A 24,485-nucleotide genomic window follows, 5' to 3' on the forward strand; every position below is an offset into this window, starting at 1 on the left:
CTGCTGAGTATCTCGCTTCCCATGTTGGATCACTCTCCCCTTTATTTATTCTATCGGTTAGTATTAGCAGGTACTAGACTTGTTTATGTGCTCCCTTTGACTCTTAGTCCTTACATTATGATCAGTTGTGAACTGAAATTGATCACTTGGACTGGTGAGATGGCATTGGTACATGCCACCTTGATGGGATTAAATTGGAGTCCCCTGGTATGTTTCTAACTCTACCATTTGGGGCAAGTCAGCTTGAGCATGTCCCAAATTATACATCTCTTCCCTCTCTTATTCCTACTCTTATGTTTAACAGGGATCACATTTCAGTTAAATTTCAACACTTAAGAATAACTGTATTAATTATAGAATTAAACCAGTCATATTAAGTAGAACAGACAAAAAAACTAAGAGGGATAATGTATTAAGTTGTTCATTGACAGGGCTATGCTGATCAAGTCACCGTTTCCCATAGTGTCCATTTCACATGAAGGTCATTAGCAATCAGGGTAATGCAAATCAAAACCACAATGAGGTTTCACCTCACCCCTGTTAGAATGGCTCACATTCAGAAATCTACCAACAGATGCTGGCGAGGATGTGGGGAAAAAGGGACACTAACCCACTGTTGGTGGGAATGCAAACTGGTCAAGCCACTATGGAAGTCAGTCTGGAGATTCCTCAGAAACCTGAAGATAACCCTACCGTTCAACCCAGCCATCCCACTCCTTGGAATTTACCCAAAGGAATTTAAATTGGCAAACAAAAAAGCGGTCTGTACCCTGATGTTTATTGCAGCTCAATTCACAATAGCTAAGACCTGGAACCAACCTAAATGCCCATCAACGGTAGACTGGATAAAGAAATTATGGGATATGTACTCTTTAGAATACTATACCGCAGTAAGAAACAACGAAATCCAGTCATTTGCAACAAAATGGAGGAATCTGGAACACATCATGCTGAGTGAAATAAGCCAGTCCCAAAGGGACAAATACCATATGTTCTCCCTGATCGGTGACAACTGACTGAACACCAAAAAGGAAACCTGTTGAAGTGAAACATTAAGTTAATTCTTAAGAGCAAGTGAGTTCCTGTAGTTTATCTATGGTGGAATCCTAGTGATCTTTTTTTTTTTCCCCTTCATACTACTGAACTCTTCATACACATATGATTAGCTCTAAGTAAAGTCAATTGAGGATGGATCTCAGTAAGAAATGAGTGGGAATAAAAGGGAGGAGGAAGTTTGTAACTGTAAAGTTGTATAGTTCTGCATATATTCCTATGGACTTCTAAGGGTTTAAAAACTTGCCATGGGGCCCCAAAAGCTTGGTGGCAAAAATGCCATCATGAGTGTTAAAGTGACCACATAAATAGGATCAAGTGCCTGGTAATAATAGAATTAATGGGAATGTTCCAACATGGGAAGCAGTCTGCACAGACTTGCAGAATGACAACTGCTTTAACACTCTGACCTCAGGATCAGCCCTTAACGCTTCCTGACCTGGCTGAAAGGTCTGTGAGCATTTTGGGCATGGAAAGCCAAGATGCTGTGGCAAAAGCTCTACATGGAGGATCTCTGAGTGAGACCACAGTGGAAAGAAGTAGCCAATCAAAAATGTACTTCCTTCTGAAGGGAGGAGAGAACTTCCCCTTTGCTTATGGCCTTGTCTAAATACTTATGGAGTTTGGATTCAAAAGGCTTACATAGCCTAGGCAACTCATGTCAAGAACCTTGGGTGGTCACTGACCTCATACATATGAGTGTTAATTGTTAACAGGAGTCGCTGTGCACTAATTCCCCAGGCAGGACCTCTGCCCTCAATGAGTTGTATTGTGGGAGTTAGCTATGATACTTGTTCTCAAACAGTTTTGTGTGTAAATTGTTAGTGTTGAGTTGGTTTACAAAGTTAATGGAAAATCTTAATTGAGAATGGGATTGGGAAGGGGAAAAGGAGGAGGAATAGGAGTGTGGGTGGGAAGAATAACTATATTCCTAAAGTTGTGCTTAAGAGAATCCTTATTCCTTAAACCAGAAGAAAATAAATAATAGTACTTGAGAGACCAAAAAGTTTCTACTAAATAGTCTGTAATAGTCTTTAATTCAGACTTAATATGTGTAATCATAGTAAAGAATTATGTGATACTTAGGCATTCAAAACTTGGAATTAACATTATGACAGATCACTACAGAAATATAAGGCTGATCCTGTTCCTTTATATGTAAGGATATACCCTTTATGGTATTTTCTTCTGTAAACTTGTGAATTATTTCTCTACTCTTTGAGATGTAAATCTCTTAAGAGCTCCTAGTAGATCTTGCATCTCAGGATTGTCTTTGGCAACGATTAAGGCTCCCTCTTTTTTTGACAGGCAGAGTGGACAGTGAGAGAGACGGGGAAAAAGGTCTTCCTTTTCCGTTGGTTCACACCCCAAATGGCTGCTACGGCCGGCGTACTGCGCTGATCCGAAGCCAGGAGCCAGGTGCTTCCTCTGGGTCTCCCATGCGCGTGCAGGGCCCAAGGACTTGGGCCATCCTCTGCACTCCCAGGCCACAGCAGAGAACTGGACTGGAAGAGGGGCAACCGGGACAGAATCCGGCGCCCCAACCGGGACTGGAACCTGGGGTGCTGGTGCGCAGGCAGAGGATTAAGGCTCCCTCTTTGAAATGTAAGTGTCCACATGGGTAGCATCCCTATCTCCTAGTTTCAGTTGTAAGGTTGGAACCCAACTTCCCAGAGGCACATCCCTCTAAGATACAAAGCTACTTGCTTTTATTAACATGTGGAGAGATCTTCTCCTTTGGTATGAAACAGTTTAGCTAACAGATGGTGGTTCCAATTACCAGGTGAATTGGAAGTTAACTCTAACAAAGGGTGATCTGGTATTCAGACTAATTTTTCCTTGTGGATTGTATCTGCTTAGTTACATAAAAGGGTGGGGTTTCTGTCTTGGCAATATTAGTGGGACTGTCTGTGGGATACCTCACATTATAATTGAGTATCCAATACAGTTGTCTACTTTTCCTAGAGACTTTCTAGGTTAGAAAATAATCCTTTAGGGGCTGGTGCTGTGGTGCGGCGGGTTAATGCTCTGGCCTGAAGTGCTGGCATCCCATGTGGGCGCCAGTTTGAGTCCCGGCTACTCCACTTCCGGTTCAGCTCTCTGCTGTGATCTGGTGTAGCAGTGGAGGATGGCCCATGTCCTTGGGCCCCTGGGTCCTCCAAATGTATCCTCTTAGGATTCCTAGGAAGTGGACCAGATAAAGATAGCACAACTCAAAAATAATGAAATACGTGAAAGACGGCCAATGGGTCTCATGAGATGACCAGAAGCAGCCCAGAAAAGCTCTCAAGCATCTAAACACTTCCCTCACTGAGAGGATGGCCCACGTCCTTGGGTCACTTGGGAGACCAGGAAGGGGCTCCTGGCTCCTGGCTTCAGATCGGCACAGCTCCAGCTGTTGTGGCCATCTAGGGAGTGAACCAGTGGATGGAAGACCTATCTCTCTGTCTGTTAACTCTCTCAAAAATTTTTAAGATTTATTTAAGATTTTCCTGCTGTGAAGTCACATAGACAACAGATACTTTGGTCATGCTCCTAAGGTTTCCTAGAAACTCCAGTGGGTGCAGATAATCAGTTCTACTTCTGGGTTTGCATCAGTGCCAAAACTTTCTGCCTCCAGACTTTGCCCCAATGTGTACACTAGAACATAAACATCTTAATCATATTTGAAAGGTGAAATGAAGCTTCCCTCTGCCAATTGACTCCTCCCAAATGTCCTGACAGCTGGGCCAGGCCAAAACCAAGGGCCAGGAACTCTATCCAGGTTTCCTGTGTAAGAAGCAATGAACCCAACCATGCTTGGGTATCATCTGCTGACTCCTAGGTGCAGTAGTTGGAAGCTGGATGGGAAGCAGAGGTGTGACTTATTCTCAGGCACTCTGATACGGGATGTGGGCAACCCAAGTGGCACTTAACCTGGGCCACAATGCTTCCCCCATACTTGAGCTTATTCTTAGAGCCTTGTTACAGATAAGATGAGAAAGTATAACTTTAATCTGGACACAGAAGACTGATTATCAAAGAGGAAGATAATGGCAAAATGGACTGTCCTAGGCTCCCTCTGGTTGGGAACTATAGCCAGTTGAGAAAAAGGACTGCAAGTGGAAGGGAGGAAAGAGGCTCAGCTGTAGGGGATTCAAGTTCAGTGAGTGACAGAAAATAAAACCTCCCATAACCTAAAAAGGCTGGAATAAGATGAAACGATGGCTCAAAGCTCACCATGAGAAAAAAGTAGAGACTAGGCTTAAGTTACCTCAACAGAAAGTGATACCAAAGAATTCCAGCATCTACTAGGTTGAGCTGCAGACTTGACCTAGTCATTGATCATTTGAACTGTGTCTACAATGGTACTATCAAATGAAACTTCCTGTGATGGAAGTGAGCCATATACACACTGTCAATTATATTAGCTACCAGCCATGTGTCTATTAACTGCTAAAAATGTGGCCAATGCCAGAGTTACTTATTTACATGGAAAATAAGTAGCAATACCTATGGCTAGTGACTCTGTTGGGAAGCACAGAACTATGACTAGGGTGGCTAGAAAAAATACCAGGATTCACAGAATTGAAAAGGAATAAGTGTCATGAGGGTATTGGTCAGTGTCTATCACAGATGTGAGAATGTGTAGAGACCAGAAATGAGAACTCCTCAAAGTTTCTAGCAGTGAGGGAAGTGTTTAGATGCTTGATCTTTTCTGGGCTGCTTCTGGTCATCTCATGAGACCCATTGGCCGTCTTTACGTATTTCATCATTTTTGAGTTGTGCTATCTTTATCTTGTCCACTTCCTAGGAATCCTAAGAGGATTCATTTGTGAGAGTCTTAGAAATTGCTTTGTAGATTAAAATTTCATATAGAGTATATTACTGCTGGCAGTCCTGACTTGGAGAGATTAGACTTCTGACAGTTGCCTATTTATAGGGTTCAGAGCAATGTATCTGTTACTAACCTAGGAGGCAGACTTGCAGAGGTAGCTGATCAGGGGGTCTGCTTCCCATAGGCTTAACCGTAAACTTGTATCTCGCACCACTTCATGGTTACCCTCTTCCCTGCTTACATCATTCTCTTGGGTGGGGCTGACCTAAATCTACCCAGGGGGAGTTGGGGAAGGCTGTGCCATTAGCCCAAGCCTATGGGGAGGGAGATGCTGAGGAAGGGAGGAGCTGCACAATGCAAACAGTAATGAGCTTGAAGTCTGAAGATCTACATTTGAGTCAGTGCAGCTTTGTTATGAGATAGGTAGTCCAAGTTATTAAGGATGAGTAACAGATGCTACATGGTCCCCATGCTGACAAAGCCAAGCCATAGCCCAGTCTCCTGCATCTTAATGATCTACTGTCATTAGGCAAGTAGAATCTAAGCGTCCTACCATCATCAAACTGCATTACCATGTATTAGACAGGTAGGCAGATGAACTTGGTGGTGGAAGACCGAGTTATAAGACTTTAGGCATGTTGGATAGTCTAGTATGAATAGCAACCACTAGACTTTGGTATATGCTAGAAGCTTAATGTGGATCTGCAGTTAAAATTAGATTCAAGTTTTTATTCTATCCTTGTAAAACCTGTTCAAAACCCATATAAATCCACTCTATGACCTTGTCTAAATATGATCAGTCAGTGAACTCAAGGCTTCCACAGCCTTGGCGACTCATGACAAGAGCCTAGGGTGATTACTGAGGCCATAAATAAGAGTGTCAGTTTGGTAAGTCAACAACAGGAGTCACTGTGCACTTACTCCTCATGTAGGATCTCTGTCCTTAATGATTTAATGTGATTTAATGCTGTAACTAGTACTCAAACAGTATTTTACACTTTGTTTCTGTGTGGGTGCAAACTGTTAATCTTTACAGAAGATCAGTTTAGCATATATTAAGTATATAAAGAGAATTGAAAATGAATCTTGATGTGAATGGAAGATGAGAGGGAGTGGGGAAGGGGAGGGTTGCGGGTGGGAGGGAAGTTATGGGGGGGGAGCCATTGTAATCCGTAAGCTGTACTTTGGAAATTTATATTCATTAAATAAAAGTTAAAAAACAAAACAAAATCCATATAAAGTCAGTCTTTTCTCCTGGAAAAACAAAGGAAATCGGCTGTACAGCTTTATCTCCTTTTATGACATTTACTTGATTCTACATGAAGCAGGAGGTAGGATTAAGGAAAGAGCTCCTCTTAGTTCACCAGTCCTTTCTTGGTCGCCTTCTGCCATCGTATTTCAGGCTGTAAGGCTCTATCAGATTGGTAAATCAGTTATCTGCTCTGCACTCAACCATTGCAGAAAAACAAATCATCCTAAAAACAGACGGCGCAGTGTTACTCTTTCAATAGGGTCTATGACTTACTCAACCAGGAACGGACTCCATTAAAACTTGGTACTTATTGCAGAGTGAGTAAACTCAATTGGCCAGCAACCAGATCATGCAAGGCCAGTAAGGCTTCAAATGCCCTTACCTGTGTCTTGACCTCCAACTGGCCCTGACCATGGCTTTTGAAGGTCACGTGGGGACTTAGAAGTAGAATCCCTTGCTAATAGAACAAAGTTCTTGTTCAGCGGCTTGCTGGCAATCTTAGCTTTGGAAACTTAACCGCAGAAAATGGAATTATAAAGCTGCAGAGGATTATCAAAACCTAATTTAATTCCAGACAAATCCTACATAAGACTGATGGTTTTCTAAACTATTTCAAAAGAGCATCAGGGAAATGATTTAAGTCATTCTTATCTTTGCTCTTACATTCTGGGGGCAAGTTACTAATTAGCAGTGCTACCTTTAAAATACAGTGCTATTTGAAATCTGGAAAGGTACTTTGCTACTCCTTCCCTAATGTGGAATGAAAACTTCTAAATGAGGACTCTGTAATTCTGCCTCACCTTATCTTTGACTTAAGGAACCAGACTGACGCACCTGCTTGACTAAATCATGCTTGGTTCATTAGCAGTCAATTTCAGCATTTGTTAAATGTATTGAGCTAGTGGTGAGAAACTTGGAAAAAAAGTTCCTGACCTTCAGAGGTCAAAACAGTATGATCTTCATGATTTATGAGAAGTCTATTTAAGTATATCCATGCATTTTTGGAGACATCAAAATATCTTACACCCCAAGTAAACTTTCCTGTACCCTGTTGGGTGAACTAATGAAGTACCCCAGTGTTGGATCACCTTGTAAGCTACCAATGAAAGTGCTTGCATAAACATACCTGGAATGCACATAAAGCCTGAGACTTTAAGAACAAAATCTATTCATGGATTGCAGCACAGTCACGAACAGATGTGAAGTCTGGCCAAATCCTAAACTGACCCTGCAGGCAGTACTGCTCAGAGCTTTCCAGCTTCCAGACTTCCCCTAAGTTCCTACTGAACCATTCTTTAGGAATATTCTCTAAAAATAGGAATTTCCCCAGGATTCTTAGCATTTCCGTGGCTTTTCTACAGAAGAGTCATCCTTACACAAATAACACATTCTCATGCAAGGGTGGAATCTTAATTTGTGACCATTTCTGTATTTATTTTACATTCATCCTTGCCTGTGAATGCTTCCTGTAAGTGCCCACCAGTATTTCATTTCCATGGTTCAAATTTTCCTAGAAATCTTTCATTCTGTTTAACACTAAGTGGCTTTTGCAAAACTGAAGAAAGCGGCTTGAGATTGGCAAGGGCATAAGTGCCGGCTGAGATGCTCATTGACGAAATGGCTAGTGGTGAACGGAGAAGTTTGGAGGCCAATAACCAGCATCTGAGGTCCCCATTCCCCTGAGTAGAGTTTCCTATTATCATTGTCCCTGTGATTGCTTTTACCTCTATGAGAAATGTAAACCATTAATCTCATTAATAGAATGGAGGTATTTCTTGCTTGAATTAATACACTTCCTCCTGCTGAGTTAAACACCAAGTTATTGAATGCTTTTGCTTGACAACTAGAATGTAAAATTCTCATGGTATGTCTTTCAGTCTTAGCTTTGGCAAATCTGGTTGTAAATAAAAGCTATTTCCATGGAAAACAGTAAACCTAAAAATATTGGAAAAGCTACTACAGAGATGATCATCCAAACTTTCTTGCTGAACTTTGAAGTAAGGTCCCATATGTAAAAGGGCAGGCATAGATGCATATCTTACATTTAAAATGGCTTTTGCTACTGGAAAACCTACAAGGACCTCATGGATAATCCCTTTATATTTTCACATTTAATCACTCACTAAACATAACTGAGTTCTCATTAAACGTGTGTACGTAAGTTTTCTGCTGTGTGGATCAGATATTACTCTTTTCCTAAGAGGTAGACAGGTCTCATCTGTGGGTTCATTCCCTAAATACCCACAAAAGCCAGAACCAGGAGCCAGAACTCGATCTATGTCTCCCATGCAGGTGGCAGGGACTCAACTAATTGATAGTTCACCTGCTACCTCCCAAGGTGTGTGCTAGCCAGGAGCTGGGGCCTGGAGCAGGGTGAGGAACCCAGGCACTCCACTATGGAATGCGTACATGCTAGCTGGTATCCTGACATTTGGCCAGACACCTGGTTAGTTGATTTCCCTTTTAACACTTGGACAGTATTTGGTAGGATTTTATCTAGGAAGCATGTCCCTTAAAAAGGGTATTATTATGGAAGTGTAGAGTTGGAATATTTGCATTAGTAGCAGTCAATAAAATGGCTCAACATATTTTAAGAAATCCACACCTAGAATGGTTGAGCCCTAAGAGTACTCTGATCTAGGAAAGGGTGTAAGAGTAGATGAAACATAAAAGGCCTTCTATCTTTAAGTGGAGCAGCTACAGGTGTATAGTCTGGTGCACAAATTTACCAGGGATTCAGAATCCTAAAATTGAGGATAGCAGAGAGAACGGCACAGTGCTTCAAACATAGCTAATAATTGAGCAGCTCTTTGAGAAGTTTGACTATCTGATCAGATTAAACAATTTTAATAAACTGCCCTTATGAAAGACAAGTAGACAAATGGTTCCATTGGAGAGCACATGGTAGAAAAGAGATCTTTGACTTTTTCATAGCAACTGGATTTTCTTCAAAGGTTCTATGTAAAATCTAAGCTTAGTGGTTTCCTTGCTAAAACACAGTGGGCACTAATCTGGCAATGTACTAACCATGGTAACAGCCTGTAAAAAAAACAAAAAAAACACTCAAATGACCTTTACCTGTGGTTCAAATGGGATTTTTTTTTTTTTTTTGACAGGCAGAGCTAGACAGTGAGACAGAAAGGTCTTCCTTCTGTTGGTTCACCCTCCAAATGGCTGCTACGGCTGGCGCGCTGCGCCGATCCAAAGCCAGGAGCCAGGTGCTGCATCCTGATCTCCCAAGCAGGTGCAGGGCCCAAGCACTTGAGCCATCCTCCACTGCCTTCCAGGGCCATAGCAGAGAGCTGGACTGGAAGAGGGGCAACCGGGACTAGAACCCGGGGTGCCAGTGCCACAGGCAGAGGATTAGACTAGTGAGCCCCAGTGCCGGCCAGGGATTTTCTTTTAAGTAGGAATATGAAAAGGAGTAATCCTGAACTAGAGAAATATTGGGAATACAACTCTAGGAGACAAAAGTACTCCACATCTTAATGAGCTTTTAAAAGGCTCAGAATGGAAAGCATTAAAGATTGCTAGCCTAAAGATTACATTGGGCACATCTTGCTACTGCCAATGGTCCTAACTCATGATCAGGTTTTACTAATCAAATCCAACACATTAGGTAGCTGTCTTTGAAACTGTCATGTTTTCTACATGTCAGCATAATCTCTTTCCAACTCAAGGCTGAAACAAAAGCCATTACAGATGTATAAGTGACTGAAGTAAAAAATGCCACTTCTGAAATAAAAACCAAGAAATCAAAATGTTCAAACTTTCAGAATCCCAGAAGAGATTATCCAGAAGAAAAGCTTCAAAATGTTTCTGAATGTATCTCTGCTTGTCCAAGATGCCAAGTGCTTCTCTAAAAGCCATCAAATGGAGTCCAAATCTACAAGACTATGTGAGCAAGTGCTAATCTTGGAACTGTAGTATTAACTACTCTGAGGGCTGAAAAAGATGAGTCTGACGGAAAAGAGGTCTTTAGCACTCATTCAGCACCCCTCAGGGGGGGAAGATGCTGTTTCTAGATAACTGCAAACATCCCTAGAATGAAAAGGGGAACTCACTAGTGTTGTGGTTAGACTGGCCTTTAAGGAACATCTAAGTAAGCTCATATCAGTTTTCTGCTTATCAAGCTATGTAATACCTTCTACATTATTCTCCCCTTGGGAAGTTCTGTCTCTTTTCTGTATTTTCAGTGTAGAAGTTCTGCCCATCCTTCAAGGTTCAGCCCAAATATCTCTTCCCACAAACGTTTTGAATACCCAGCCTTGCCAAAATCCTCCATTCTATTTTAATGGTAAATTCAGCTTTATTACAGCCATTTCTGCATGAAGTTATAAACCATTCAGCGGAGACTTGTATTTGACTTTTTTAAATTGCTAATGAGAATATATATAAGCCATATGTTAAATACTCTTGTGCATTCAAATCTTTGGGGGGTGGTCCTCTTGGATAGCCCCTGGCCCATTGAGTCCTTGAAGATTGTCCTAAGGAGTGTCTCGCATAGGGAAATAGATTCAGGAAAAAGTCTACTGCTTATGATTAAAATAACTGAGTGCATGGGAATTTGATTCCTGTAAGTCGACCTATCAAAGTGATTATCCCTGGATAAAGGAAAGAAGGCAATGTAAGAAGTTTGCTATCTTGTAGATTTTTAAGAAATTCTTACTTGTAAGGGAAATGAAGTTCAAGTGTCTCAGATTGAGGAGCATAGTAATACTTCCCATTCTCCCTCCTTCCTTTCTCATTTTCACTTTTACAATGACATACTTTCAGTTTATTCTTTCATCAAGATTAACCCTCCACTAAGTAAAGAATTCAACAAATTGTAATAAGAAATGCTCTTCCACATTATGGAAGACAGTAAGGAGATTCCTTAGAAAATGGATCTATCATATGACTCAGCCACTCCCACTCCTGGGAATTTATCCAAATGAAGCAAAATTGGCATATGAAAGAGTTAGCTATATCCCCATGATTACTGTACCTCAATTCACTATAGCTAACATGGAATCGACCTAGGTTGTCCATCAACTGAACACTGGATAAAGCTTTTCTTAAAGTTGATGCTTAGTCTACTCACAAGTAACCACTGAAGTGCTGTTCTGCCTGAGAGGCCTGCACAGACACATACTTTTTCTTGTAACTAGGTTTTTTCTTCCTTTTAAGTTAGGGCTAGTCTTCCCCCATCCCCCTTTTAAGTTGGTACTCCAATTCTTACACGAGAGCTCAGCTTGGAGAATAATTCTAGCACACTGCACAAAGCTTAAAATTTCAAGGTAGAGCCCACCAGCTGGTAGGGAAAGAAACAAAATGCACTAATAGCTCTACTATAGACCTTATAAATTAGGCACTTGTAATAATTACACCATGACTGTATGTTATGTTAGACTTCCACTTGAAGTCAGGCAAGCAATATAAACATAGGCTTTGAAATTAAAGTTAGAAGGAAATGAAAGTTTGTCTTAAAGGTGCTTTCAGTGTTGGAGCCCAGAAATCTTTATATGCGTGTATGCCTGCATAGGCATTTTCTATAATGTAGTTTGAGCTCAAGGTGTAGTGCAGTGTTTGGCTTGGCTTTGCACTCTCCCATGCTCTGTGGAAATTCTTGCCCTGGTTGAGGAATAAACAGGTCATTATATCAACTGGATATGTGACGAGATAAACATGCAGAAGGGTCAAACACTAGAAGAGAAATGTGAGTCAAAGCAGGGCAGGTTCCTAATTCCTCTGAAGAGGAAGAAAGATTTCCTTGAAGGGGTGGGGCCAAAATAAAAGGAAAACAGTGCTCTTGCAAGAGGGCATGGGAGGGCATTTGAAGTAGTAGATGAAAAAGTGGGCACTATGGCAGGGGAATAACGGACAACTTACTATAGTGGGAGAATAAAGGTGAGGTAAACTATGGTAGATGATACGACAGGTGTGGGCACGCATCATAGAGACCTTGTCTTCAGATTTAAAGATCTGTACTCCAACAGCAGACATACAGAGGCTCAAGCAAGACTGACTCAAACCTGTATTTCATATGGTTGACTTCAGTGACAAGATAGAGAATGAATGTGCAAACTCATGGACAGTGTCTGCAGTAGCACAGGTTGAAAGATCAATGCACAAGGACTAGTCAATTGCTAGGATGTGGAAGTGATGAGGGGGCAGAGTCCTGGGTATCTAGTGACTGAATAGACACTAATGTTCTAAGACTCGGAGAAGTGGGCAGATGTCGAATACTGAAGTTTACATATACATATACAAGTAATCCTGCTTATATGGATCAAGACAGTTTCTGGGCAGACTTACACTATTAAAATACCTGTAGTTAAAAACTACAAAAAGAATTGGGTCAAATTATTCATGGGAGGGGAGGAGGAAGTAGACTTGCTCAGTGTTTCAAAAATAATAGAATATCAAAGACAGCAGATGGGGTCTGATGGGGGGGGGGCTTGAAGGATTAAAACAAATATAAAGTAGAGGTTAGCTGCAAACAGCAGGTGGGTTTCAAGGGAGTTGGTTGAAATGATAACAGATTTAAAAGTACAGAGTGGAAGGGGACCTGGGGTTTTCCCAAAGGACTGAAGTCGGAGGGCTTTGCTTGGCTGTTCTCCTCCCCTGCTCATGCTCTGCACTGAAGAGTTAATGGCACAGTTCAAGGTCAGCACGATGGCTGGGTGTTGGCCTAGAGAAGCAGGGAGAGATGGAAGATAACTTGGTATCCTCCACAGTCCTGAGTCTTTCACACTGAAAATAGTCATACTGAGTACATCGTTAAAATACAACATGTCTTTTGGATTCAGTTGGAAAAGAGTGGGGCATTGGTTACCTTGAACAGTAAAAGGGAGTGAGGCTCCAGCCAGATGGTATTTTGAGGCATGAATGAGAGGTTATGAATAGAAAATATAGGATAGAATGGTGTTGGGGGTGGAAATAACATGCATTGGAAAGAAGGAGGGAAAGGAGGCAAAGATTGTTTGGGAAAGACAAGATGAAAAAATATGGAAGGGCATGGATATAGTCATAAGGTAGAAAAAGAATTGTGCTGGGTTGCCTGTTCTTAGGGAAGGGGACAAGGTCATCTGCTGGCAGAATGAAAATTCAAGGTTAAAGAAAATCTAAATTGGTAAAACATTTGAACTCCAGTAAGGATGCATCAAAGAACTTAAGTAATGACAAGGTTCTGGCTGAGGTTAAACACAGGGAGCCTAGTGCTGCTCAATCACCAGTGAGTTATTTTCTCTGGCAGTTCTGATTTACAAGGGCGCAGCTTCAGTTTGGGCTGGTCATCAGAGCCACTCTGGGTTGGGATCATATCGCGCCAGTGAAGGAGCAGGACACCAAAGGTGCTAGGGATAACTCGATTTTATGATCCTCCATTAGCTCCTGGCTTGGTGAAGATTTCTATTCTCCAGCCTAGGATGGATCAATAGATCTCCAAGTAGAAGCCTCAAAAGCCAACGACACTTCCTGACACGTTCCTGACATGTCCCACAGGCAATGTGTGGACATAATTGCTCTGCTTAAAATGGACAGAAGCAACTCAATGTTCCATTCTTCATCTACATTTCCTTTATAGAGAATGAGGAAAAAATTCATAGTTCACATTAAGTCCAAGTTGATCAGCTGATGAAATGTGATACTCCATAGCATGATCACTGAACTCCTCACTAGTTTCCAGTGGCAAGAATGGTGCTCCTAAGTGCCATGTTATTGAGCATGTTTTCCTCTCTGTGGTTAGAGGTTAGCATGCACAGAGAAGTCAGCTGCCACTGACTTGTTCGACTTCTTACTTCTTGCTACTTCTTTCATCCCCTGCCCCTCTAGTTTACCTATCTTATTCTCCTTGAAGAATAAAGAGTTCAGCTAGTTCTCCAAGTTTCCCATTGCATGCTGGTAGATGCTAACCCACAATGATTTCCTAGGAGTGGGAGCCAGAACAGGTAAATGCAAAGCTTTTGCTGATCTGGATGCTCAATGAGTCTCTGAAACCTACTTCTAGGAGATCTTGTATCCATAAGGGAGTTGGGCATCAATCAGGAAAGTCCCAGAAGATAGGATCCTAGTGAATTCCTTAAAATCTTGTTTCAGGCATGGAGTTGGGAAGTGCTCTGGCATAATGCCAGTGGAACACCATCTGGTTTTGAGCATTTTGGTTGGTTGATGTATTCTGAGCACCTTTTTGCCAACCAGAAGATATGACAGGCAAACTAAACAGACTTTATCACCCCTCAGGGATCTAACTTACACCATGCAACTTTTTTCAACTTAAGTGCTAAAATCTTAGGTAGACTTATATAAATATAGCTACGTCATTCCACATAGTTCGTGGTTGCTTAAAAATACAAGAAAGAAGGACAAGAGTACAAAATGGTTAAAAAGTTGATTTATAAAGCTGTATGCAATTCCAAATAACAATTTTTCCCATGGAACTAAAGTTATTTTTAAATCTCATAAGTGAAAATAGTGTCTAAAGGACAATGTGGAGTTACTAAATAACAAAATCCTCAATTGTGTTTTATAGGTGAATTAAAGTCTAGATATATACAAATACGTATAGGAACTTAGATAACCAAGGTGGCATACAAAATCAAAGGGGAAACTAAATGGTGCTGGGACAACATGTGGCAGTGTTGAAAAAGATAAAGTAGATAAGCAAAACTCAAAATGGTTCAGTGATTTAAATGTATAAAACAAAGCCATATAGGTAATAGGGAAGAGAGGTTCCTTTGTAACTTTGGAATAGGGAAGGTAATTTTTGGTAATGACTCAAAATTTGGAAACCTTAAAAGAATACTTAGAGTTGAAATCCTATAAAAACAATAGATGGGGATAAAAGCATCAGATGAAAACAGGATACAGGTAAGTGGTGATAACAGATGACCACTTACCAGAAAACCTGAAACCAGGTAGGAAAGAGCTCAAATGTTCAAAAACTTAGCACTACTTTACCTACTTAATCCTTACACTGATGCCCAACTTGGAGAGTACTGCATGAAGTTCGTGGAAAATGTATTATGAAAGAACTATGCATGGGTTTCGATCTTTTTTGCACAAAAATACTTTTAATTCCGTTTTTTCAAACTGAAGTACATGAATGTATACACTTATCTCCCTTTTTTATTACCAGGCACCAGAGACTCAGAAAGGCTATGTAACTTGCTCAAGGTCACACAGTTTGAGGGCAGAGCCAGGTTTCAAACCGGGTTTGACTCCAATAGTTTGGCTTCTAATCATGAAGCTCTGATGAAAGCCCTGTGCAGCCAACTACAGAAAACAAAATGTAAACTTTATCAAGCACGAAGATGCTGAAAATCTCATGTAACAAATATGAATGAAGACTGCAGTGAGCTACATTGTCTCCATTGTCCCTCAATGCTCCCTTATTAGACTTATACCAGCACTGTTCAGGCAAGTGGTTACGTGTGTGAAGACAAGAGATTGGGCCCAGTGGTGTAGGCTTAGAGGTTTGTATTCTCTGGTAAAGCAGATATTGAGGGTTTAGGCTAACGAGCAAATGTGACACAGCTTGGCTTTTACTTCAGAAGTACTGTAGAAAACACATGATCACACTTAGCCTTTTAGGGGGAAAAAATACTCGGACTCACAGTAACTCGATCAACCCGTGAGCTACAAATACATTTCTGAAATGAATGAACATTTCTGGAAAGGAATTGAAAATGTTATCTTTGGAGTATGACGACATAAAAATTGACTTCTCATTTTTCTGATACACTGGAGCTACAGTCAGGAAATAAGGTAGCATCTATTTCATGTGGCATTAGCAAGGCAATCATGAAGAAAATCTGTTCATAGATTATAGGATGTCATGGTTATCTCTAATCACAGAAATTAGGGTTATGAGGGGAAAACAAGCTACAGAGAATCTCCAGATCATTCTAATCAAATGCCTCAGTTCTTTGTCATCAGTTTACTTAAAAGCTAGCAGGTAGAAAACTGACTTGATTAATTACATGATCACTCTCAGAATTAGATGGAAGCCTTGGTGAACAGTAGAACGATCATGTAGTAGCAGGAACCAGGAAAAAGATGGAGCAAATATCAATACCAACTGTCAGAAATCGGAGTAACTTAGGATGTGGTTATCAAGGTCATGGTTTGTTAAAACCTAACAAACCTTGAAGATGGGTTACTTTCTCCAGGAAGGCTTCTCTAACCAGTGACACAAGTAAACAGTTGCATTCTCTGCTTAATATATGGGAGTTAGAATAACACACAAATGCATGCCCCAAGAGCTAGAGCAAGACAGAGCTTCCATCAGCTGGTTAACTAACACCCCCCCCCCTCCCACCAAAGGCTACATTTCGTTGCCTGGCAGTGGCCAGGAAGGAGCCCAGAACTCTAGCTAGATTGTCCCATAGGGGTGACAGGAACCCAAGTAGTTGGTTATCATCCACTGCTGTCCTGCTCACATTAGCAGGGAGCTGGATTGGAAGTAGAGTAGTAGGGACTTGCACCAGCTTGCCAATGTGGGATGTTGGTGTTGCTAGCAGTGCCTTAACCTGCTGTGACATAACACCAGCCTCAACAAATTCACTCCAAAACACAAGATCACTCAAAATGGTATAATACTTAAAACACAGAAAAATATAAGGGAGAAGATCACAATTACAAGATAAAACGAGGATTAAGAGTCTCAATAGTATGAGAGAATAGAGATCCCCATACATCACCATTAGAATGCCTAGACTAAAACAGCTCATAGCACACATACCACCTGAAATTTGGGTTTTTTTTTTTTTTGCACTTAGGAGCACTCCCCTACTTGACTGTCCTATAGTTCTAACTGAATGTTTAAGAGGTTCAAAATACCTTGCAATTTAGATAATGCCAATATATCTGAACAATAGCCTTCGGACTCTTCTGCTGTTCTCCAAAGTTGCTGTGGTAAACATTCCTATTTGTAGTTCTGGTTTTTCTAAAGAATAGCTTGTCTCAAGTGGGATTAGCAGATGACATACTAATACCTTGTGGTCTAAGAATAAATACACACTTACACATGCAGGATGTGAGCCTGCCTATTGTACTATGTCCAGGACAGCACTAGGTGTTTTACATACTGTGGCAATCATAGGGATGAAAATGAGTATGTATTGTCTTAAATTATGTTCCCATGACTGCTAAAGCTCAACATTTTTCATGAATTTACTTCAAAATGTTTCTGTAAATTGCCTGTTGGAAGGTTTGTGCTCTTGTTAAAATATAGGTGTTCTTCATATCTTAAGGATATGAACATTTGTCACTGATATAATATTTTTCTTCTATTCTGGCCACATCAATGTTTTTCATATAATTGTTTTTCTCCATGGTTTCTGCACATTTTTTACTTCATGCAAAAGATCAAGCCCTTTACTTTATTTGAGAACTAAGGAAAAAACCAAGAACTGGTATTGAAGTTGAATAGGAAAATAACCTAGTGGTTTTTCTGTGATGTTATTAGATATGTACTAGAGATGGCATTGTAGTAGCTACTTGGGATAAGACTCGCACTTTGCCAGTTTGTTAGATGTTGACTGATGGCAATTAGCCAAGTAGTTAGCAGTGATCTCATGGTGTTAAGGATCTAAAAAATGAAGCTTGGAGCACTTAAAAATGAAGAACACATCGGGCTTTTATCTGAGATCATGAAGGAACACATCTGATCTAAAAGGGCAAACTCGAATTCTGACCAAAAGCCCTATTAAAATAATTCAGGGGACTATACCTGCTGAAGCTAAATTATCCTCAGTTTTCTTAGGCAGTACCCAGTATTCAACTAAGAATAAAAATGCAAACAATGTAATTAAAATTGAAAAAACCCTAGGAAGTAGAAATCCCCATGTAAGCCTTATATCTGACATAATTAAGAAAATATATGGGAAAAGCATGTGGGATCATTCCAGAAAGTAGACTATACAAAAATCGGGAAAAACCTATAACTACAATAGTAACTGAAATTAACCATAGATGGGACCCAGCAGCAGGTTAGAAATAGCTGTTGAGGACTAATACTACAGGAAAATAACCTATAAAACTACCCAGATTAAAGCAAGATTGGGAGAGGAAGTGGAAACATGGGTGAAAGACCTATTGGGTGCAGTTTTCAGAAGTGAGGGTTAGTGAGAATGGGGCTCATGCAATATTTGAGGAGATAATGTCAATTTTCCCCAAATGACAAAAGATGTGCCACAAACTTAATTGATACGAGCCCCATTCAAGATCAAAACAAAATTAACCTGCACCTAGGCACACAGTAAAATTACTAAAAGTCTAAAGTGGCAAAGGGTGGCAAGAAGTTGCTACAAAGACTGATCTTGCTTCTTTATGAAAACTTAGTTAAGCTAGAACGTTGAAATACTTTTTCTCAGCATTGAATAAGTGATGTCTGTCAACCTTGACTATTGAGCAAAAATACACTTAAAATGAAAACAACATACAAAATCATGTAGTTTTATTCTTGGTATCAGTTCTCCAGGAATAAGGAACATGAAATGAGGCAGAATCATGAAGAAAGCAATGAACAACAGCTAAGGGTCAATTTATGACAAATACATAAAATCTAATAGAACAGCTAAAATTCTTTTGGGTTTTCAGAAGACACAGCAAAAAGCCAATAGGGGTAAATGGAGTTAAAATGCTCAAACTTTGCACAAGAAATGCCATTGTTTTAGATACCATCAGGGTAAATAATGTGAAATGAAAAGAATAATTGGCAGTCTTCTGAATGGGAATAATGAATTAACACTTCCTCTACTCCTTGCCTTCTAAACTAAAAGTATATGAATAGTCATTTGGCCTGGTGGTTAAGACACTGCTCAGGATGCCTGTATCCCATACCAGAGTGTATGTGTTTTAGTTTCTGTTCTTGACTCAGATTTTCCACTAATGTGCATCCTGGGAGGTAGCGGATGATGGCTCAGGTACTTGGGCATCCCTGACCCTCATGTGGGCAGCCTGAATTAAGTTGCACATTCATGGCTTTTGTCTGGCCTCAGCTGTTAGCATTTAGAGTTAATCAGTGAATAAGAGATTGGTCTCTTTGCCTTTCTAATCAATAAAAATTCATGAGAGAAGAGCCATCAGGATGAGAGATCTGGAGCTATTTTCTTTATAGCCTTTCGAGAATTAAGAGGCTGGTGGTGTTGTGCAGTGCGTCGAGCCAAAGCTTGTGATAGAGGTATCTCATATTGCAGCACTGGTTCGTGTCCTGTCTGCTTCTGATCCAGTTCCCTTTTAATGCACCTGGGGAAAGCAGAGGAATGTGGTTCAAGTACTTGGGCTCCTACCACTCATGTGCAGGCCTGGAGGGAGTTCCTGGCTTCAGTCTGGTCCAGCCCTAGTTGTTCAAGCCATCTAGGGGGTGAACTAGCAGATGAAAGATGTTTCTGTCCCATTACCTTGCAAATAAATCCTGGCAGGGGAGAATAAGCTTTAAAAAAAAAATTACTTCTCCTTAAATACCTTGGGTGGAAAATGGAAATCTCTTTTTTAATGAGGCTAGAAAATGAAGACCTGTAAAAATCATCTACCAACAGAAAAATCATCCTAGTCTGATATTTATGATTAAATGCCAGGGCTCCAAGGGCAGTTTGATTCTCAAATTCACCAAAGAAAACTTGGATGTATCAATGAGTTAAAGAGGAAGAACTGATGTTATAGTTGCCAAAAACTTTAATCACTACTGGACAAAAATAAGTTGGATCACAGACAATAATCAACTTGTCAATTTTGTAAACTTGACATTCATGATAAATGAACTTTGAGGACATGATGGCAAGTCAGACAGGCACAATCTCACTTTCATGAAGCATCTAAAATGCTGACATGGCAAACGAGCAGGGGGATGGGGAAATGTTCAACATACAGTTAGGTTAAATCGGTTCTAATGTAGTGCATAACAACTATAATTCTGAATTGTGTTCTTGAAACTTGCATAAACCTTACCAGAAAACGCAAGGAACTAGGGTGAGGTGAAAAAGTATGTTAAACAACTTGATTGTAGTCATTTCACAAAATGTCTATAAAATCATTGCACACACTAAGATCACATGACTTTGTGACATACTTCAATAAAACTAGAAAAATTCCAGCTGAACTAAAGACCTAAACTTAAATCTCATAAAGCAAAGAATCTGAAAGTAACTGAAGCAGAAATGCTAGAAAAATACTTGGGCTGAGCCTCCTCAGGCCCTTCGTTAGTTCTTATCTGCGCCCTCTCCCGCCCCCCTCCCAGCCATATATCTCACAGGCCTCTGGGACAGGGTTTAGGTAAGTCCATTTTTCTTAGGTTTTCTTATCTGTTAGAGCTCATTAAATGCTTGTCTCTTCTATTTCAGTAGTCGCAGTGCTCAAGAACATAGCAGATATGTGATAAGTTTTGATGAAATAGATGAACAACCTTGGCCAGCACCCCCACAACCATTCTAGCATGCCTGTCTCCTGGGGCAATAGCCAGAAACAGCCAGTGACAATCTCATTCCACAGTGGACAGTGTAGGCTTTGGAGTCAATGACCTCGATTGACTCCTAGATGTGAGTGATGTCATCCTATGTAACTTGCCTCTCTGCAGCTGACTGCCTATAAGTTTCGTAGGCTACTAAGTCTGTGGCTCAGGTGCCTGGAAACTGCTATACTTTGTTACTGTTGTTTGTTGGGATGTTGGACTAAGATGGGAGAATTGCGGTGTGTGTGTGTGTGTGTGTGTGTGTGTGTAAAAACTTGCATTTCTTAGTGGTAGGACAACTTATGGGGGTAAAACTAGAGTAAATGTGTCAATAACTTTGCTGCTTCATTCACACCATCCTTAATCTCCTTTTGCTCATTTTCCCCCTCTGGCAATCTGTCTTGGTGGTCCCGCACCTGGGCTGTACTTCACCTGAACCAAGTCCTAGGATGCTCTTCAACAGGGTTTTATAAGCAGCTGGTAATGCAAACAGCTGTCCTTTTACTGTCACTCCTTTTAGAATGAATCCAAGATTGCACAAACTTAAACCACAAGCATCTTGTGGCAAAAACTCTGCCAGACTCCCTCCCTGAACAGCAGAAAGATCAGGGCTAGGTGCTGGAAGCTCAGTTCTTGCCTGGTTAGCCACAAACCCACTGTACTCATGTTTCCTACTGCATCAAACTCCTATAATAGGCTCTCCTGTCTACCTCAAACCATGAAGTCCACAATCTAAAATGCACAAGATTTCTCATACGTGGAGAACATGCAAGTATGATTCATACCCATCAGAATTGAGTAATCTCAAAATAGCTTGCTAGTTGTGGGGCCTAGCACAGTTCATGTCACTCTGAGTCCTGGTTTCCTTGTCTATGGAATGACTGTGGGGTGTGTGACAGAAGAGCAGCCCAAGAGGGTGGGTGTATGGTCAACCTAGCCAAGAGGGTTGAATCACTTGGTGTGGTGTCATAGCAGGAAGAGAGGCCACAGAGGCCATGGGAAAGCTGAAATGCATTGCTCCTAAGCAAGTTTTGCCACTTAGTTCCATCCACACCTTTTCCTTCTGAGCTATGGAATCTGGTCACCTGGAACTTTTTTCTACACTCTAAGGCACTCTTGGTTCTTGAGTATGAGATCTGCATCCTTAGACTGACCACAAGTTCAGCAATGATAGAAAATGAGGTCTCTGGGAAACACCCAGGTTTAGTGACCTTGAATGTGACTTGGGGAGAATAGTGCCATTATTCCTGTGTGTGTGTTAAACCCTACTAGCATTTGTATAATATGCAAAGCAATACACATTCACATTGGCAGGCAATGACATAAACAGATTCCCTTTCCTAAAGCACTTCTCGTCATTACTATGTTGAAACACATCTTGAGACGGGTAACATAGATACAGGATGTCAGGGCTCAGTGCACTGAAACAGAGCAAGTCTCTTTGGAAAGTCACACTGCTATTTCTAAGGTGATGCTGAAATGTGTTCCCACTCACCTACAGAGATGGTCCAAACGGCAATGATCTTCAGAAAGGCCTTTGTTCTGGAGTTGAAGCGGCTGTGGTGGATGGGATTCTGGATGGCCACGTAGCGGTCAAGTGAGATGGCACAGAGGTGCATGATGGAAGCCGTGGAGAAGAGTACATCCAAGTAAATCCAGACTGCACAGAGCTTGCTGGGCAGAGGCCACCTGTACCCTGGGATGCAGAAGGACCATATCAGGAAGCAGTCTTGTGCCTCTTGGGGTGTGTGGGTCATACCCTGCGATAAGTTTGTCTCAGACAGGCAGAGGTGATGGCAAAGGGCAATGAAAGGAACAGTGCTTGCTAGCAACTGTCTTTAACTACATTAAGTCCTGCTGGCTGTGAATAGGGGGTTCACAAGTTTCTAATACCTGAAATTATGTCAGTGCAGTGAGGCAAATTCAAATTGTCCCTCTTGAGGGGCCTTCTCTTCTTAAGATTCATTTGAAAATCAGAATTGGGAGAGACAAATCTTCCATTTGCTGGTTCACTCCCCAAAATGGCTACAATAGCCAAGGCTGGGCCTGGCAGAAACCACGAGCTGCTTCTACGTCTCCCACATGGATACAGGGACCCGAGCATTTGGGCAATCCCCTGCTTTCCCAGACACATGAGTAGGGAGCCAGGTCCCAAGTAGAGCAGCCAGGTATCAAACCAGCACCCATATGGGACGCCAGTGCTGCAGGCGGCCACTTGACCCACTACATCACTGTATTGGGTCTTGACAATTTATGTCAAAAGGATGACTTACCTCTGTTTTTCCTCTATAACTCTGCCTTTCAAATCTTAAAGTTTGACTTAAAGTATGTACATGCTTTGGGGTCCTCTGTTAGCACAGCTTCCACACTACACTGCTGTTATTTACCCGTACGTGTATTTCTCCAGATTGTAGGTCCCTAAAGTTAGGGACTGTCTCTTAGCCATTGAGTTCCATGGTCCAATCCCATACAGTGATGGTAAAGATAGTGCAAGATGATAACTAAATTAAAAATCCACACTGGGAATATGTCTTTGTTCAGAAGGATGAGAGAGATTCTAATAACGCTGTTAGTACTAAAGTTGTATTTTGAGTGTGAGGGGATGAATTGAAGAAAAGTATGGATGTCTTTGTTCTGAGTTGCTTTTTGGAGGCAGTTGTTCACAAACTTGAGTGAGCAACAGCCTAGATGGCTGCTTAAAACGGGCTGCTGCACCTGCCGCAGAGGTCCTGACCTAGTGAGGCTGGGGCGGGCCCAAGCTAACTTTTTTTTTTTTTAAGTAGGTTCCAGGTGATGGTGATGTCAACTGGTTCACGATCCCACGTTGAGAGCTGCTGCGTAAGGCAGTGGTTCTCATCCCTGGTTGCACTGTCAGTCAGCAGGCTAGCCTTAGGGTAAGTCCTGATGCCCAGGCAAAGAGCAGCCCAGGGAAATCAAATCAGGAGGGTGGGAAGATGTTGGTTCCAACCATAAAGTGTTAAAAAGCTCCTCAGACAACTCCATTATTAGGTGCATGATGGCTCACCTGCTGTACTAGAAAGTAGGGCATACTTTATGCATGTAAGCAAAGTGTCCTTCTTTGGTTTGAGTTTTGGAAGGGAATCGATGGCTATATAACCATTAATCCTGATAACCGTAGGAGCAGTGAGGGTTAGCTCTGCCTGCATGTAAGAAAACTTACAAAACATACTTTCTATTACAGACCTACAAAACTGAACAAACTTTCCACATACAACTCTGCTTTCCCTACCACACAAATGCTACCAGGGTTATTTAGACAAAGGGTGAAGGATACAAGCCTATTATTTCAGACCCTTTCAGTCAAAATGGGACGAATTTGAATTTAAAAATAAGCCTTCAACACTGCCTGGAGCGGAAGCTGGCTTCTCCTGTTCGGATCTGATGTCTGCTGTTGGAGGGGCTTTCCCCTACCAGGAGGTGGCGGAGGCCTAGATAAGGAGGGGGCACTTCCTTGGGAGGGGTGGCTCCGGTCTCGGGAACGGGTGGCACCCTTGTTGGAACAGGCTAAGTGCAGAGCAGCTGCCGCAAGGGGGCGCCGTTGCACCCCGAGTGGGTGGTACCAGGGGTCACGACTGCCTTCTTGCAGCCGTTCCTGTTTAAGCCACCCCTCTGAGTTGGATTCCGAAGTGGGGCGGGGTTTTGGGTTGCGAGGACCTCTTTCCAGCAAGTCTGGGGAAATGACAAGCAAATTTAATGAGATCATTCGGATGTGATACTTATGGTCAAGGTGGCAGTGGGGGTGGGGCTGGCTTTGCTATGCGCAGCAGCCCTGTGCAAACTGTCTGCCCTCCTTCATCACACACGCTTCAGGGTTGGGATGATTAAAAAAAAAAAAAAAAAACCTAACCTGTTAGCCCCTCAGGCTTGCCCAACTAATCAAGACGGCTCTTGGAACCTGTACCTGAGCTCTG

At 41.5% G+C, this 24,485-nt stretch overlaps 1 protein-coding gene and 1 long non-coding RNA gene across 9 annotated transcripts in view; one reads left to right on the top strand and one right to left on the bottom strand.

The window, feature by feature from the left end:
- HTR2A (5-hydroxytryptamine receptor 2A) overlaps window positions 1-24,485 on the bottom strand; it is a 64,255-nt gene that overhangs the window by 37,378 nt on the left and 2,392 nt on the right. Inside the window, exon 3 of the mRNA XM_008273798.5 lies at window positions 22,049-22,249. Coding sequence (XP_008272020.3) covers window positions 22,049-22,249 — 201 coding nt within the window. The remainder of the gene's footprint in view (window positions 1-22,048; window positions 22,250-24,485) is intronic.
- Window positions 1-24,485, top strand: part of LOC149124590 (uncharacterized) — a 335,846-nt gene that overhangs the window by 12,595 nt on the left and 298,766 nt on the right. The window contains exon 2 of one of the 8 annotated variants that reach the window (XR_016213270.1): window positions 22,055-22,191. The exons of the other annotated variants lie outside the window; for them this stretch is intronic. This is a non-coding gene — a long non-coding RNA (uncharacterized LOC149124590). Of the gene's footprint in view, window positions 1-22,054; window positions 22,192-24,485 lie in introns of those variants that run through there. 8 annotated transcript variants of the gene reach the window in all.

This window comes from Oryctolagus cuniculus, chromosome 9 (assembly GCF_051225735.1).
Source record: "Oryctolagus cuniculus isolate XC-2025 breed Fujian yellow rabbit chromosome 9, ASM5122573v1, whole genome shotgun sequence".
Lineage (NCBI taxonomy): Eukaryota > Metazoa > Chordata > Mammalia > Lagomorpha > Leporidae > Oryctolagus > Oryctolagus cuniculus.